This window comes from Chiloscyllium plagiosum, chromosome 23 (assembly GCF_004010195.1).
Source record: "Chiloscyllium plagiosum isolate BGI_BamShark_2017 chromosome 23, ASM401019v2, whole genome shotgun sequence".
NCBI classification, from domain to species: domain Eukaryota; kingdom Metazoa; phylum Chordata; class Chondrichthyes; order Orectolobiformes; family Hemiscylliidae; genus Chiloscyllium; species Chiloscyllium plagiosum.
The window spans coordinates 34,036,578-34,055,274 of NC_057732.1; the positions used below are offsets into that span (position 1 = coordinate 34,036,578).

At 40.4% G+C, this 18,697-nt stretch overlaps 1 protein-coding gene across 1 annotated transcript; it reads right to left on the reverse strand.

Annotated features, from left to right (window-relative positions):
• Nucleotides 1-1,371: 1,371 nt before the first annotated feature.
• On the reverse strand, nt 1,372-18,653 carry gcc1 (GRIP and coiled-coil domain containing 1). Its single transcript, XM_043713883.1, has 3 exons — nt 18,510-18,653; nt 6,347-7,405; nt 1,372-4,256 (listed from the first exon to the last, which is right to left on the reverse strand). Exons 2-3 carry the CDS (start codon nt 7,367-7,369, stop codon nt 2,943-2,945), a joined length of 2,337 nt encoding a protein of 778 aa, XP_043569818.1. The 5' UTR covers nt 7,370-7,405; nt 18,510-18,653; the 3' UTR covers nt 1,372-2,942.
• Between the last annotated feature and the right edge of the window lie 44 nt (nt 18,654-18,697).

The following is an 18,697-nucleotide window of genomic DNA, read 5'->3' on the forward strand; positions in this document are numbered from 1 at the left end:
AAACACCTTTCTCTTATGCTAGCATCTCTGTCCTGGGCTTGCTGCAATGTTCCAACAACACAAAAGCTTGAGGAACACCAATGAATTTTCCATTTAGACACTTTACAGCTTCGAGGTCTCCATTTTGACTCCATTCTGCCTGTTCTCTATTTTTCAGCTGTGAGGAGCTTGACATTCTTTAGATAAATAAAAGGTGATTTGACAGCTATTTCTGAGGGACAATTAACAATAGTTAATTAATACTTAATAAGCACATTAAAAAAGCTAGTAGAAATCAACAAGTGGGAGTCTCACACAAGAAAAATTAATACTTTAGGAGTGCATTTTGAACTTAATTTTAAATAGATGCTGCAATTGAATAATTACGTACAATGGAATTCAAATGCATTCATTACTAACAGAGTTAAAGGTCTACAATCCCATATGCAATATGACAAAACAATCATACAAAGCACTATCAATACACAAAAATCACAAAGGACAACACAATCAAAATTTATCCTCTGCCAATTCATATCAAAAAATCTCCAAACCAATTTTGATTAGCTACCCTACACATTGGTTACATTTCAAAGGAATTCTTGTAATTGTCCAGGACCAGGAGAAATCACAATATATATGATTGTATAGATTAGCAATGAAAAAGGGGTAAATTAAAATCTACAAGGCAAAGGCAATGTGACTACTGAACGGATTTAAATGTGCCCATCGTGTTTTACAATGCCAAATGCAAATTACCTGTGACTGACAGAACATGGTGATCAATCACTGAACACTAATTCACAGAGATGTACAGACCAAAACAGACCCTTCCGTCCAACTGATCCATGGTGACCAGACATCCTAAATTAATCTAGTCCCATTGCCAGCAATTGGTTATATCCCAAGAAACCCTTATGTGTTTGCTCATCTAGATGCACCTTTAATGTTGTAATTGGACCAGTTCTACCACCACCTCCTCTGGTAGTTTATTCCATATTTGCACCACCCTCTGTGTGAAAATGTTGCCCCTTAGGTTCCTTTTAAATCTTTCCCTTCTCATCTTAAACCTAAACACTCTAGTTTTGGACCCCCCTACTCTGGGGAAAAAATCTTGACTATTCATTTTATCCATGTCACTCATGATTTTAAAAACTGCTATAAGGTAACCCCCCAATCCTCTGACGCTGCAGGGAAAATAGCCCCAGCCTATTCAGCGTCTCCCTATAGCTCAAATCCTCCAATTCTGGCAACATCCTTCTGATTTAAAAAAAATATCAAAAGGACTGTGGATGCTATAAATCAGAGACGAAATGTAAATTGTTGGAGAAGCTCAGCAGTTCTGGCAGCATCTGTGGAGCAAAACAGAATTAATGTTTCAGGTTGAGTGACCCTTCCTCAGATTTCAACATATTTCCTATAGCAGGGAGACCAGAATTGGATACAGTATTCCAAAAGTGGAATCTCCTGTGCAGCCCTAATATGACATCCTACCCTCCTATATTCAACACACTGACCAATAAAGGCAAGCATACCAAACACATTCTTCACTACCCTGTCTACCTGCAACTCCACTTTCAAGGAACTATGAACTTGCACTCTAAGGTCTCTTTGTTCAGCAACGCTCCCCAGAATTAAGTTGAGTACTAAGTTAGAAAGGCCATGCGTATAGGGGTTTCACTGCCGCTAATAATCTGGAAGAATAGTGGGAAGAGTTTCAATGATAGTTTTCAAAAAGGAATTAGATAAATACTTGAAAAAGGAACAGTTGGATGTGTATGGGAAAATAAACGGGAAGTGGGATTCATTGATTCGCTGTTCAAAGGAGTCACCAAAGCACGATGGCCCAACAGTATCATGCACCCCAGCAAGTTTATAAGTTACATTTTTCCTTTGGTTGGGTAATCAACAATCATCTGCAAAACCATTTAGTTTGGTGTAACATTCCAAGGCACTTCATTAATCAAACTGATCTTGGAAGATAGCGGAGACTTCATTGGAAATCTCAAATCTGTCACGTTCCCCTTTGCACAACTTCAAAGGCAATAGAAATTAAAGGAGAATGATAAGGAACCACATGTGGAAATGAGATTTTAAAATAGATGATCGAAATTCCAATACAAAGGATTGAAATCTAAAACACACAAACAACAGAAATTGTTGGAGAAATTCAGGAGAATCTCTGAAGGGTCATTACACTTGAAATATTACCTGTTTTTCTCTTTGCAGATACTGCCAGACCTGTTGAGTTTCTCCAACAATTTTTGTTTGTGGGTGCATTCAGATCTCCAGCATCCGCATTTCTTTATTTTGCTAAATCTAAGTTGAGCGAGAGAAACATCGGTAATATCTTAGCCTAGCAATGTTCTTTGCACAGAAAAAGAACTATATTTCATTGCATTGAAAAAAGCATTTGTGAAAAGCAAATTAAATGCCTGCATTGAACAGTGCAGGGCCAAAACTCTTCACAGCAAAAGAATCAGGAGTGAATGAAATAGGAAAAGAAAGGTATTAAACTAGCCCTTTCTTTAGCTTCTTGTATTGTCCCCATAATAAATACAACAGATTATTTTGTAAACAAGAATGCTATTTTACAAAGCAAAACTTCTTGGCAGTACAATTTGAAGGTCTTAGAGAAACTTTATTTTAAAAAGTTTAGTTTCTTTGAAGAGTTGTTTATGTCGTTAATCTTCTCCAAATTGGTATATAGAGATAACTAGTTTACATACTATTCCAATGTTACATTATGAAATAGAGCACTGTTGCCAGATTAGGCAGATAGATGTGCATTAGAAGGATTTTATTTTTTGGCAATGGCAGTGACACTAAGCTACAGTACAGCTAGTGTTTACAGAAACAGATGCCCCACTATAAAACTATTAGTAAGAAATACCTGAAAAAGTGCATTTTCTATTAAATAACCAAATAATAATTACCATAGTCCAGAATAAACTGTGTGTAAATCATCTTTTGCCAGAACCCCACCAGCTGCTTGCCTGCTGTTTCATCACATTTTGCTTCTCCTGAGGACTAAAGTGCAACACTGTGAGAATAGCTGTTAATGTCTGCTGGCGCCCAAGGGTATCTGGCATGGTTAGGAACCTATATGTTACATTTTTTACATACTCTAGGTTTGCTCCTTCACGTTTCTTGTCCCTGAGATGTTTTTGTATCTCATCTTGAAGAACTTCTTCTACTTCTTTGTGTCGTTCCTTCTCCATCAGAAGGCTGTCCTCCAGTTCATGAACCACAGCTTCCATTTGGTGTTTCTGTTTTCTCAGTGTTGTCACCTCAAGTTCCTTTCGAGCTAGCTGTTCTGCATAGTGAAGAAAAGTGGTTTCATTGGATCCTGAAATATTGGCTGTCTGCTTTAGAATATCTTGACAGAAATCTTCTTGAAGGTGATCTATATTCTCAGGACCTTCCCCATCAGACCAAAACCTGCTCTCAATGTAGGTTCTATGATTAGGGAGCCCACTAAAGCCTGAACGTAGGGTTTCAGTGTCTCTGTCTTTCTCAGCCAAGACTGCAAGAGCTCTGTCTCTGTGTTTGTGCATTTCTTCTTCCAGTTTAATAACTCTCTCGTGACATTGGCTCTCTAGCTTTTCTATTTCTTTCTTGTGAGTTGCTTGGAATTGGCTAATGTCTAGATTTTTTGCTTCAATCTCAGCTTTGTGTTTGGTTTCCATTTCATCAAAAGCCAGTCGCTGGGTAATATACTTCTCCTTCAGCTCTGCCAGCTGTTCGCGCAAACTCTCCAGCTCTTTGGTTGTACTGCCATCTTTGGCATTCTTGTTTTTGAGGACAACTTGAGCCCTCATCTTGTAGCGTTCAAACTCTTCCTTCAGCTGTTTCAACTCTTGTTGATAATAGAAAGCGGAGGCTTTCTCACCATCTGATGTTTCAGGTGTTTCTGCCATATCAACTTCACAAAGCTTCTCTACATCCAAAGGCTCCTGTGACTTCTGGATTGCCAATACTAGGAGTCGCTTCAGCTTTTCCATTTTGTCCCTTAAAATATTAACATCAAGATTTGACTCATCTATTGTTAGATCTGAAGGGGCTCTGTTGGAAGCAGCAATAGCCAATGTCTTATTTTCCATATCCAACTGAATTATACGTTCCTTCAATTTGTAAATTGTCATTTTGTCTTTCTGTTTATTCTTGTCGTAAGTGCCAAGGAGATCAGAAAGCTCAGAGACTCTGCTTTCCAAATTTGCGACCCGTTCTTCCTCCACTTGAGACAAATGATGTAGCTGTTCCTGTGCCTGAGCAGCCTGAAGCAGAGTGAAGGAAAAATGTGTCAACCACAAATGGATTCTAAAATTTGTAATGCTAAAAGAGATACAAGAAATTACTGTAAACAATTTTTTCTGCAGAAGTATGATGTCAGACTGTACATTAACATTTACTGATATTTGTGCACAATTTTACATTATCAATGTGTGTAATTCTCACAGCCGAAGCAGTGTGTTATTGGTTGCCAAGAAAACTAAATTAAGGTGGATTTTGAACAATAAGCTTGGCAGCCTGGAGAGAGAAGGTAAAAGTCAAAGTTAGATGAGAAATAAATAATCTTTAAATAGCAGAGAACAATTGCTCATCTCTGGGAGGATGAGTTGTGATTAAGAAACATATGCAAAATGGGGACAAAAAGCACAAAGGAGATTATTGTAATGAGCAGCACAATGGATTGAGATAAATCTAAAAATATAAAGGAAAACAAACTCATCAATATTAGATAACAATGATAACTTCATTAACAGTGCTGTATAAGGTTAAGTAAAACATCCCAAAGGACTGTTAGCAAATGAGGTTTAATATCAAATTAAATCACATAATCAAAAGCTTAGTCAAGAATGTAGGTTGTAAGGCACATCTTGAAGGAGAGAGATCAGGTTGGGGAGTGAATTCCATAATTTAGGACTAAGGCAGTCAACAGTGGATTAGAAAGAAGAGGGTCCCAGAAGTCAACTGAATTTGTGCAGAGGCTGTAGGCCTGGGACAGGGAAGGGCCAGGGATGGACCAGGGATGGAGGGATTTGAAAACAAGGATGAGAACTATAAAATCAAAGTATTGCCAGATGGAAGCAATTGATGCAAGTACAGAAATGGGCAACAGAGGTTTGGATGAGCCTTACAGAGAGTGCAGGTGGGAGGCCTGCAGGAAAGCTGTTACATTTGAAAAGAATCAAGTCTCAGTACACAAGTTAATTACACTGAGAAAACGGCTGAGAGGATGACGAAAATGTCGGTTTTGATGGTTGATATCAATGCAACAAGCTCAATCATTCGAGGGACATAGAAGATGACAAGTTTTATCTCTGACTCAGAAGGACAGGGTTGTATAAACTCCTGGAATTACTGCTAATGAGTGAACTTACCAACAACTTAACTTAAACTAATTGGAATTTGTCATGTGTGATAGATGTGCTACTCAAAGTTAGGTGCTTCACATTTCCTCAGAAATGAAGCAGTCCATACCAGCATTCAGCAGGACCTGGAAACATTTTGACATGGGATGTTCAGTGACAAGGAACACTTGTACCACACATGCCACGCAGTGACTATCTTCAATACGATAGAATCTAACCATCTTTTCATGACATTCAACATCCTAGAGACTCATTATTGACCAGCAATTCAACTGGATTAACCCTATAAATACTGTGACTAGAAGGTCAGAGATGAGGCTGAGAATACTTGCATCGATGAGTGCAGTGTCAACACTCAAGAAATCTAACTCATTTCAGGCCAATATATTCCACTTAACTGGGATTCCATTCACTCCCTCACCACAGATGCACAGTAGCAGCAGTGTGTACTACCTACAAGACAAACTGCAACAATCAGCTAAAGTGCCTGCAATTGTATCCTCTGAATCTGCAACCTCACTTAGAAAAAGATGGGTTGTTGATGCAAGAGAGGAAAATGGGACAAATTTAGTTTGGGATACCTAGTCGGTGTGGATGAGTTGGACAAAAGGGTCTGTTTCTGTGCTGTATGACTCAATTCTCCTCCAAGTCTTACACCGCCCCAACAGAACACTTTGTATTCAAAATTTCTCAAAGGAATTAAGGATGAACAATAAATGCTGGTCTTGTCAATTACACTACAGCCCACAGAAAAATAAATCTGAGATAAACACAACAGTCACAGATACAATGCCATTCAAAATCCTGAGAGAGAATGATGCCATAAATTTCATTAAAATTCTTTCAGCTATGCCTGTACTAGGAAAAAACATTCTCAAATTGTTCTGAAAACATTACAAATACTTTTAAAATATATGACATGGGAAGATGCAGTATTAGAATCAGGATAAAAAAGGTCCATATCCATTTGCTGCTATGAGTCCATACTCTACCTTTTTTATTTCCAGTTGAAGCTGTGCCTGATAACGAGTTTTTGTCTCACTTATTTCTTCCTCCAATTCCTTTACACGTGGGTCTGGTCTTGTTTTCTCTTCTTCAGCAAGCCGTAATGCACACTTCACCTCATCTACTTCCCGACTCAGATGCTTCATTTGAGACTCACAGTCATCCACCCTGTCTGCTGCGTGGCTTTTTGTTGTCAACATATCCCTTGTGTCTTCTAGTTTCAGTTCTACATCTTGACGTAAAGCTCTCTCTTCCTGCAACAACATTTGAAGTTCTTGGAGCATTGAGGCATGATCGCTCTGTTCCCGACTTCGTTCATGCTGCTGGGTAATAATGCGAGCTTTGGCCTCTGCGAGCTGCTCCTGGACTTTATTAATCTCTGCTTCATAGTTGGCATTTCCTTCTTCAAACCTTTGGGTCAACGTTTCTAGCTCCTGCCTCATTTTCTTTTTGTCTGTTAAATAGGAGGCCTCCATGCGTGATTTCTCCTGTGTGACAGTTGCCAAAGAATTGGTCAGTGTTGCCAACTGGTTCTTCAACTGCATAATTTTATCCGTGTCACTGTGGCTTTGCTGCTCACCACTCCCAACACTGATGCCGCTTTCTGAACCATTAGCTTCTTCAGATTTTGGGGAGAAATTTCCTCCAGCCACATGTTCCACTGACCCTTTGTCTTCCTCATTCAATTCTCCTTTAGCACTAGCTGCTGCATCCATACTATTCATTGTCCCCACACTGTCCTCACTATGAACTGAGCTTTGGTCATCTCCTGGTTCACAGGCTGTACTTCCAGGACCTAAGTTCTGCAAACTTTTATCGACCTCTTGTGACACAGAGAGGACTTTCAAACTGGCCTCTAATGCCTCCTTTTCTTTGAGGAGGCTTTTATAAGCACGGACGACATCTCTGAGACGTGTCTGGTATTGGAACAGTTGCTTCTTCTGTGCCTCAATTGTATCCAAAAGTTCTTTCTTACTGGGGCCACCAAAGTTTACACCAAACTTCTCCATTTCTATTCAAAGAAGTTCTCATAGCAAGGAGTTCATCTGCAACAAGGAGGAAAATAAATTCAATAAAATCAATTCCTGTACCATGTGATGGTTCAATATAGCAAAGTGAGCAAACGAAACTTGACAAACACTTTCCATCTCTGTGGATAATAAGAGGTTATTTTTGAGAATTAACTTAGACTGTAAAAGTAAGTCAAGAAAGCAGACTATGATAAGACATAAGGCATACGAGTAGAAGCAGCCATTCAGACCATTGGGTTTGCTCCAGCATTGGGGCAGCACAGTGGCTCAGTGGTCAGCACTGCTGCCTCACAGCACCAGGGACCTGGGTTCGATTCCAGCCTCACTTTGCACATTTTCCGTGTCTGCGTGGGTTTCCTCTGGGTGCTCCAGTTTCCTCCCACATTCCAAAAGATGTGCAGGTCAGGTGAATTGGCTATGCTAAATTGCCCATAGTGATCGATGCATTAGTCAGGGGTAAATGTAGGGAAAATGAGTCTGGGTGGGTTACTCTTCGGAGGGTCGGTGTGGACTTGTTGGGCCGAAGGGCCTGTTTCCACGCTGTAGGGAATCTAATCTAATCTGAATTTGATTGGGGCTAATCTGACTATCCTCAACTCCATTTTTCTGCTTTTTTCCCATAATCTTTCATCTCTTATATTTGAAAAATCTACGTCAGGCTTGAATATATTTAGTTATGCAGCCTCAACAGTCCTCAGTGGAAAAGAATTCCACATATTCATTACCCTCTGAGAACACAAACAGGAGTAGTCCATTCAGTCCCTTGAGCCTGTCTTGCCATTAAATGAGATCATGGCTGATGTGTGACCAAATTCCATGGCCTTTGGCACATATCCCTAAATAGTTTTGCCAGACAAAAATTTCTCTATCTCAGATTTAAAACTAAATGCTGGCCTAGCATCCATGGTCATTTTTGGAAGAGAGTTCCAAACATTTACTATTGTGTTTAGAAGTGCTTCCTAATATCTCTCCTCAACAGTCTGGCCCTAATTCTCAGATTATGTCCCATAGCTCTAGAATCCCCAACCAGTAGAAATAGTTTATCTTTATGATTAGATTAGATTAGATTCCCTACAGTGTGGAAACAGGCCCTTCCGCCCAACAAGTCCACATCGACCCTCCGAAGAGTAACCCACCCAGACCCATTTCCCTCTGGCTAATGCACCTAACACTATGGGCAATTTAGCACGGCCAATTCACCTGATCTGCACATCTTTGAACCGGTGGGAGGAAACCCACACAGACACGGGGGACAATGTGCAAACTCCGTACATGCACAATTCCAAGGCTAGAATTGAACCTGGGACCCTGGTGCTGTGAGGCAGCAGTGCTAACCACTGAGCCACCGTGCCGCCCTACCGTCTTTTAATAGATTGAAGAATTCAATCAGATCATCTCGGAGAGAAACCAGGTATAATCTGTATCATATCGCCTCATAACTTAATCCCTGAAGTCTAGGTATCATTCTTGCAAACCTATGCTGTACTAACTTCACCTAAGGAGCAGCACTTCAAAAGCTTGTTATTTTAAATAAACCTGTTGGACTATAACCTGGACCTTGTCCACCACAGTCCAGCACCGGCACCTCCACATTGTACTCACTCCAAGGTCAATATGTCTTTTCCAAGGCGGGGTGCCCAGATCAGATCACAGTACTCCATGGCTTTTCTTTTTAAAAATTGCAGCATACCTTTTGCATCCTTACACTCCAGTCTTCTCAATATAAGGCCAGTGCTCCATTAGCTTTCTTGGTCATTTTCTGCACCTGTTCATAGCATTTTAAAGATCTATGCCCTAAACTCCCGATTTTCTTTGGACATCCACTATATTTAACCTTATACCATTGGGAAACTATCCTATCAGTCAAAAATGGTATCTTACATTGAACTCCATCTGCCATAGTTTTACCCATTCTCGTAGTCTATCAATGTCTCTTTGTAATTTTATGCTACCTTCTACACTGTCTGCAATGCTACCTACTTCAGTATTGTGTATGTTCTGAAGATTACAGGATAAATGTGAACTCACTGGAGAGATCATAGAAGCAATTTGCAAAAACAGTTCCAGGGATGAGAAACTTCAATTATAATGATAGATTGAAGAAGTTGAGCCTGTTCTCCTTGCTGGCTAATCTATCACTATTCAGATGATAATCTGCCTTTCTGGTTTTGCTATCAAAGTAATTAACCTCACATTAATCCACATTATACTTCATCTGTCAGTGTGGGTAGATCTGAGAAATGCTAAGGGTAGAAAGACCCTAATGGCAGTTTTCTACAGGCCCCCAAACAGTATCTGGCTATAGGGTGTAAGTTGAATAAGGAGCTGAAATTGGCCTGTCGCAAAGATATTACTACAGTTGTTATAGGGCATTTCAACATGCAGGTAAACTGGGAGAATCAGGATGGTACTGGACCCCAAGAAAGGGAGTTTGTGGAGTGCCTCCGAGATGGATTCTTTGAACAGCTTGTACTGGAGCCTACCAGAGAGAAGGCAATTCTGGATCTGGTGTGGTGTAACAAACCGGATTTGATCAAGGGCCTTGAAGTAAAGGAGCCATTAGGAAGTATGATAAGTTTTAATCTGCAATTTGAGAGGGAGAGGGGAGAATCAGTATTGCAGTTGAACAAAGAAAACTATGGAGCTATGAGGGAGGAGCTAGCCAAAGTTCAATGGTTCAATACCCTAGCAGGGATGGCAGTGGAACAACAATGGCAGGTATTTCTGGATATAATGCAGAAGGTGCAGGATCAGTTCATTCCAAAGAGGAAAAAAGATCCTAAGGGGAGGCAGGGGTGGCCGTGGCTGATGACAGAAGTCAAGAACTGTATAAAGATAAAAGAGAAGTATAACATAGTAAAGATGAGCTGGAAGCCAGAGGACTGGGAAACTTTTAAAGAGTATAACTAAGAAGGCAATACGTGAAGAAAACAAATTACATACAAAGGCAAACTGGACAAAAGTAAAGGAGGATAATAAAAGCTTTTTTAGGTATGTGAAAAGAAAAAAAAAAGGTTAAACTAAAATTGGGCCCTTGAAGACATAAACGGGTTAATTTATTTTGGAGAACAAGGAAATGGCAAAAGAGATGAATAGGTATTTTGGATATGTCTTCACTGGGGAAGACAAGCAATCTCCCAGATGTAATAGTAGCTGAAGGACTTAGGGTAATGGATGAACTGAAGGAAATTTATACTAGGCAGGAAATGGTGGTGGATGGACTGTTCGGTCTGAAGGCTGATAAGTCCCTGATGGTTTGCATCTCAGGGTACGTAAGGAGGTGGTTCTAGAAATCGTGGATGCATTGGTAATCATTTTCCAATGTTCTATAGATTCAGGGTCAGCTCCTGTGGATTGGAGGGTGGCTAACATTGTCCCAGTTTTCAAGAAAGGAGGGAGAGAGTGAACAGGAAATTATAAACCGGTTAGCCTGACATCAGTGGTGGGAAAGATGCTGGAGTCAATTATAAAAGATGAAATTACGACTCATTTGGATAGCAGCAACAGGATAGGTCAGAGTCAGCATGGGTTTACGGAGGAGAAATCGTGCTTGACTAACCTTCTGGAATTTTTTGAGGATGTAACTATGAAGATGGACAAGGGAGAGCTGGTGGATGTAATGTACCTGGACTTTCAGAAAGCCTTTGATAAAATCCCACATTGGAGATTAATGAACAAAATTAGAGCACATGGTATTGGGGGCAAAACACTGACTTGGATTGAAAATTGGCTGGCTCCCTTTCGGAATGGCAGGCGGTGACCAGTGGGGTACCACAAGGTTTGGTGCTGGGACCGCAGCTGTTTACAATATACATTAATGATATAGATAAAGGTATTAAAAGGAAAATTAGCAAATTTGCTGATGACAAAGCTGGGTGGCAGGGTGAAATTTGAGGAGGATGTTATGAGAATACAGGGTGATTTTGACAGGGTAGGTGAGTGGACGGATGCATGGCAGATGCAGTTTAATGTGGATAAATGTGTGGCTACCCACTTTGGTGGCAAGAATAGGAATGCAGATTACTATGTAAATGGAGTCAAGTTAGGTAAAGGGGAAGTACAACGAGATCTAGGTGTTCTTGTACATCAGTCAATGAAAGCAAGCATCCAGGTACAGCAGGCAGTGAAGAAAGCTAATGGCATGCTGGCCTTCATAACAAGAGGAATTGAGTATAAGAGCAAAGAGGTCCTTCTGCAGCTGTACAGGGCCCTGGTGAGACCGTACCTGGAGTATTGGGTGCAGTTTGGTTTTCCAAATTTGCGGAAGGACATTCTGGCAATTGGAGGAGTGCAGTGTAGGTTCACGAGGTCAATGCCTGGAATGGTGGGATTATCATATGTTGAAAGATTGGAGCGACTGGGCTTGTATACACTTGAGTTTAGAAGGATGAGAGGGGATCTGATTGAGATGTATAAGATTTTTAAAGGATTGGACATTCTGGAGGCAAGGAAGCATGTTTCTGCTGATGGCTGAGTTCAGAACCAGAGGACACAGTTTAAAAAATGGAGTAGGCCATTTAGAACAGAGTTGAGGAGAAACTTCTTCACCCAGAGAGTGGTGGGTGTATGGAATGCTCTGCCGCAGAAGGCAGTGGAGGCCAAGTCTCTGGATACTTTCAAGAAAGAGTTGGATAGCGCTCTTAAGGATAGTGGAATCAAGGGTTATGGGGATAAGGCAGGAACAGGATACAGCTTGTGGATGATCAACCATGATCATAATGAATGGTGGTGCTGGCTCAAAGGGCCGAATGGCCTACTCCTGCACCTATTGTCTATTGACATGGATTGCCCACAGACTCAACTTGTCCAAATCACACTGAATCATGTCTTCATTCCCCGCTACAGTTCATCATCATCTCACCCAACTTTGTCTTGTCTGCAAACTTAGAGATGTTGCATTTAGTTTCTACATACAATATTCTTAACTTTATTAATAGGGATATAAACTACAAGAGAAAGGAGGTGATGTTGAATTTGTGTAAGCCACTTGTTAGATCTTGGCTGGCATATCATGTAGCATGCCATGTGACAGGAGTGTGTCAATGCACTGCAGGGGGTCCAAAGATTGCAGAGGGTTCAAGAATGGTTCCAGGGATCAGAAATTTCAGTAATGATGATAGACTGAAGAAGTTGAGACTGTACTCCATGGAGAGAAGAAGGTTAAAATAAGATTTAATATAGGTTTTCACAACCATAAGCAGGCTAGATACAGCAGATAGGAAGACATTGTTCCTGCTTGGAAAAAGGAACAAAAACAAGAGGGTACAGATTTAAAGTGATTTGTAAAAGAAGCAAAGGTAACATGAGAACATTTTTCCACTGTAAGTAGTTAGAATATGAAATATGCTGCCTGGTGGTGCGTGGTGAAGATAGATTCAATAGGCCATTGGACAACTATTTGAATAACAATAATGTGCAACAATATTGGGAAAATTAGGTGATTACTTCAAACCAATGCTGCTAACTTAATGAGCCAGTGCAGCTAGTGGTCAGTGGCTCCTCCTGCATTGTAACACTTACATGACTCTGAGATTCCATGATATTTCAGCTGCTATGTCCCAGCTAAACAGAGTTCTGCTTATCCATTGATGGACGATAAAAATGGAACTTTTGGCTGCTCGAATGCCTTTTCACATCTCATCCAATTTTGATTTCTCAATTACTGATGTAAGAAAGAGATTCCTTCTAACATAGGAAAAGGAGTATGCTAATTAGCCCAAGCCTGCTCTATTAGTCAAGTTTATTGATCTGTGATCTAGCTCCATTATCCTAACCTTTGCTTTATATCCTTTGATGTATTTCAGTTAACAAAAAAGTTTTAATCAAATTCAATATCAACAATCAACCTGACATCAACTGATGCTTGTAGAAAGTGGTTCCAAACTTTGAACCACTCTACATATAGGAGTTCTTTTCTTAGCCAGTTGCAAAATGGCTGACTCTAAATTTTGGGCTATGTTCCCAAGGTAACAGCATAGTTTCTCTCCAAGTATATTGTTGAATATCTTGAAAACCAAAGTAAATTATCCCTTCATCTTAAATTGAAGGCGAGCATTTTAGATTATTTTCTGTACTTGCATCTGATGTTAATCATCATATTCCCTAAAGCTCTTTGGATTTCCACTATTTCTACCTACTCACCATTTTGAAAGTACTGGGCCAATGCCTTTTAAAGTCCAAAGTAGACAAACTCGTTGTCTAAATTATTCCATTTGGCACAGTTTCTTAGCCTGTTTAATGCTTGTTTGCAATTGTTTACAATGCAGTCTACCTTTGTGCTATTGCTAAACTGGATATGCTGGCCTGTAGTCTGTTATCGAAGTCATTAATACAGTTGATGTTACACCTCAATAGGATAGTGCACTGAAAATCACATCCTCTATTCCCAGCATTGTCATGATAATTACAGATTTGTTTATATTCAAAATTCCCCAGATTACCTGTCTTTTAATTCCAGGTTGACAGAGCATGGAGAGGTTTCTGTACATAAGAATTGTTATTTATTTTAATAAATAAATTCAGACTACAGATTAATAATTACGAACAGTCAACATACAGTTTCTAGTTAAAAGCCCCTTATAAAACATCCTCTAGACAAACCGACAGAGAAAGAAAAACATGAGTATCATGGCTGGAAGAAAAGGCAATTGAATGGTCGCCTCCTGTCCAGTATTGAAGAAGATGATCCTTTTGGTTTGTCAAGTCCTACTGTTCCACAATCTTCCTTCTCCACATACTTACAGATGTTTGTGGAAGGCATAGTGTAACTGGCTTGCTCTTATAAAGCATCTCATTTAGTGATTAAAAGCCACAGCTTACAGAAACTGATGAAGGGAAATAAAATGGCTTTCTTGAGGCTTGAAGAGACTTCTTTTCACTGCAAAGAAAAGTACAGCTTTCTTTTCAGACGACTTCTTCCAAGGCATTCACACCCACAAAATGCTCAGCTAACTGACAATCAGTCAATCACATAGTTGTTGACATGGAGAAGATCTTTGATATTGATAACTGGTTATCATTCAACAACCCAGATTGTTGCTGGCCAAACTTCATTTTGTACACACTCACTGGTTCTAGCTGACCGGCAACTAAACCTTCCCTCACTGCTTAAACAATTAGTAGTGTAACCAGCACTCTCAATGAGTGTTGGTAAGCAGATTTGGAAAAAAAGTGTAGTAAACTACTACACAACTTTCCATTTTAAAAATCACCTTTTCCTATTTCACTCCACAATCAACTACATGGAAAAATAAAAAGTTATCTTTACTTTGGTCAAGTTTCAATCCCAATACAGATCCCAATGGGACAACACAGATTTCCTAATAATCTACATACTCCCAAAACAGCACGGTGGCTCAGTGGTTAGGACTGCAGTCTCTCAGCGCCAGCGACCTGGGTTTGATTTCAGCCTCGGACGACTGTCTGTGTGGAGTTTGCATATTTTCTGTGTGGGTTTTCTCTCACAATCCAAAGATGTATACGTTAGGTGAAGTGGCCATGCTAAATTGCCCATAGTGTTCAGTGATGTGTAGGTTGGGGGTAAATGTAGAGTAATGGGGAATGGTTTTGGGTGGGATACTCTTTGGAGAGTTGGTGTGGACTTATAGGGCTGACAAGCCTGTTTCCACGCTGTAGGGATTCTATGATTTTTAAGAGGACTGTGAATGGGGACCAAAATGTGAGGCACTCATGCCAGTGCAGAGGATCCCAGAGAATTTAATGGAAGGAACAGTAAGATTTCTGAACTAGCCATTTATTTTTGAATAGCGTCAACATTTTTCAGTTTTTTCATAGTTCACTATACACATTAATAAGCTGCTATTTGTTTCCATGTTGCAATTCTGACTTTCTAACATAGCTGTTACTTGTTGATCCATGTGCTCAGGTGACAGGTGGTGGGTGTGCCACATATTCTTCAATAAATAGATTATAGCACTGAGGAGTTAAGTTAATGGGAAGGCAATGACCTAATGGCAATGTCACTGGACTAGTTAATCCCAGGGTCTTGGGTTGGAATCCCACCAAGGCAGATGGTGACCTTTACATTCAACACCATTCTGGAAATAAAGGTTAGTCCAATGGTGAACATATAATAGTTGTTGCCCTAGTTTAGATCTGACAATTTAAATCAGGCTGGCTCAGACCTCTATGGCCATATCCCATGAACAAATAAATAAGAAAAATCATAGGCTAATGTAATCCAGATGGTACGAAATTAGACATCTGTTTCAGTTCCTATGAGTTGTCTGATTTCAAAAACTGGAGCCTGGCCTTGATGTGGGAAGGTCTGCAGTGTATATTTTCTTAAGATATGTTTCATTAGTTTGTAGAACAAAACACCATAAGTTTCTGCTATCATTCCATACTGTCAACAATGCTGCCTAACTTTGTATCATCAACAAATTTGCATATGACTTTCTATGCCATTAATCAAGAAATTCCTCATTTTTGTTCTGAACATGTGACTCCCCCCCCCCCCCCCTGCAAAGACCTAAGTAATGCTTCTGGTCCTATAATCTCCTACAAGGGGAACATCATTTCCACATTTACCCTATCAAGTCCTCTAAGAATCTTATATGTTGTAATAAGGTCCCTGGAGCATCGGAGGCTAAGAGGTGACTTCATAGAGATTTATAAATCTATGAGAGGCACAGATAGAGAAAATAGACACGGTCTTTTCCCTGGGGTGACAGAGTACAGAATTAGAGGGCATAGGTTTAAGGTGAGAGGAGAAAAATTTAAGTACTTAAGGGGCAACTTTTTCATACATGTATGGAAATGAGCTGCCACAGGAAGTGGTGCATGTATGGAAATGAGCTGCCACAGGAAGTGGTGGAGGCTGGTACAATTACAACATTTAAAAGGCATCTGGATGGGTATATGAATAGAGGGAAATGGGCAAAGTGCTGGCAAATGGGACTAGATTAGGTTAGGATATCTGGTCAGCATCGACGAATTGGACCGAAGGGTCTGTTTCCATGTTTTACATCTCTATGACTCTATCATTCATCGAAACTCCAATGAGTATAGACCCAACCTCGCCTTATAAAACATATACGGTATCAACCTAGTGAATCTTCCCTGGACTATCTGCAAAGCCAGTATATCTTTCCCTTGGTAATGGGTCCAAAACTTCATAATGTTCCCCCTGTGGTCTGACCAGCGGAGAGGTTTTACTGCATTCTGTCTGAAGTAAAGGTCAACCTTCTATTTGCCTTCACACTTACACTGAATTTGGATACTAGCTTTTATGATTCATGGATAAGGACTCCCAAATGCCTCTGTTGTGTAGTCCTTCTGCAGTGTTTTTCTATTTCAATAATATTCTGGTCATCTATTGTCCCTGTCAAAGGGTCTAATGTCATTGTTTCCTTACATTATATGCCATCTGTCAAGTTTTTGCCCACTCACCTAACCTGTCTAAATCCCTCCAAAGACACTTTTCATCATCATCTCCACTTGCTTTCCGCAAATTTTCCTCATTTAAGTCAGAGAAAAGTACATCTGCAATGCTGGTGTAGTGGATAGTGAGAAAGATTGTCTCAAGAGTACAAATGGGACCTTGATCAGATGGGCCAAGGAGTGGCAGATGGAGTTTAATTGAGATAAATGTAAGATGCTTTGCTTTAGTAGGGCAAATCAGGGCAGGACTTGTATAATTAATGGTAGGCTCCTGGGGAGTATGGCCAAAGAAACCTTGGGGTGCAATAGTTCCTTGATGGTGGAATCACAGGTACACAGGGTAGTGAAGGCGGCCATTGATACATATGCCTTTGTTAGTCAGTGTATTGAGTAAAGGAGTTGGGATGTGCTAGTCTGGAATACTGCATTCAGTTTTGGTCTCCCTGCTACAGGAAAAATGTTGTTAAACTTGAAAAGGTGCAGAAAAGATTTACAAGGATGTTGCTGGGATTGGAAGCTTTGAGCTATAGGGAGAGGCTGAATAGCCTAGGACCATTTTCCCTGAATACAGAGGGTGAGGGATGACTTTACAGATGTTTATAAAATCATGAAGGATAGGGTGAATAGTCAAAGTTCTTGTTCCCCAGGATAGGAGATTCAAAAACATGAGGATATAGATTTAAGGTGAGAGGGGAAAAGATCTAAAACTGATCTAAGGGATAACATTTTTGTGCAGAAGGTGGTGCATATAGAATAAGCTGCCAGAGGCAGAGGAGGTTGATATAAATACAACATTTAAAAGAAATCTGGACGGGTACATCAGTAAGAAGGAATTAGGAGGGATATGGGCCAAATGCTGGCAAACGGGACTAGATTAATTTAGAATATTTGGTCAGCAGTTGGACCAAAGGATCTCTTTCCATGCTTTACACCTGTATGACTATTTACAAACAGGTTGCAGAAAGAGCCTAATGTGAATTTGGCCTTTGGTAGAGTCAGAGTAAGTCAGTCACCTGTACAATTGTGAAGTTTAGTTCAATCTCTGCAGAATTCATAAGTGGAAACCAGCAGATGCATTTACATCTGGGTTTTTCAAAAAGCATTTGACAAAGTGATTATTATACAAGGTTACGAGTAATATACTCATTCAGATGGACGTTTAGTTAACAGACAAAAATTCCTGGGAACTTACTGTTTGCGACTTACTGGTGCTTCCTAGGTTGTCATAATGCACTTTAATTTTTGTAAAACGCTTTGGAATGTTGTTATGAAATGCACAGTATAACAAAATACAATAAGGTCAAAAGATTAGTCACTTATTTGCAGCGCCTTGTATGAATTGAGAATGTCAAAATGTTGAGGACAATGAAGCACTTTCCGAGGTGTATTTACTGTTGTAGGGAACAATTTCCGTTTAACAAAATCCCCAAAACAATAATTCGTAAAGTTCAGATTACTTGTTTGATACGACCCTAAGGAGTGATGTTGTTTGAAGGACATTGTTTAGCACTGGGTCGGGGAAAACAGCGGCGTTTGTCTGAAATGCCCCTGAGATTTTTCACAGCGTCTGACGGGGGCCTCAGTGAAACTAGAAGCCTCACGCGGGGAGAGCAGCGGACCCAGTGTCAACCAACACCCTCCGGCCTCACACCGCACTCCAAAACCCACCCTCACCCAACCATAACGTCTTCATGTCAGCCATAAAGCGATTTCTCACCCAGACCCGCCTCCTCTCCAGGCTGACTGTCGCCTTCAATCCGAGACCAAGCCGCTGAGGCCAGAAAACCTTTGCTGACGTCTCCAATGGAACAGGAAAGACGCCATCTTGGGAAGGTCACAGAGCTCGGGGTGAAGGGGCAGCTGGGTGACGTCACATATAATGAACGCCGCGGACTGGTCGAACGG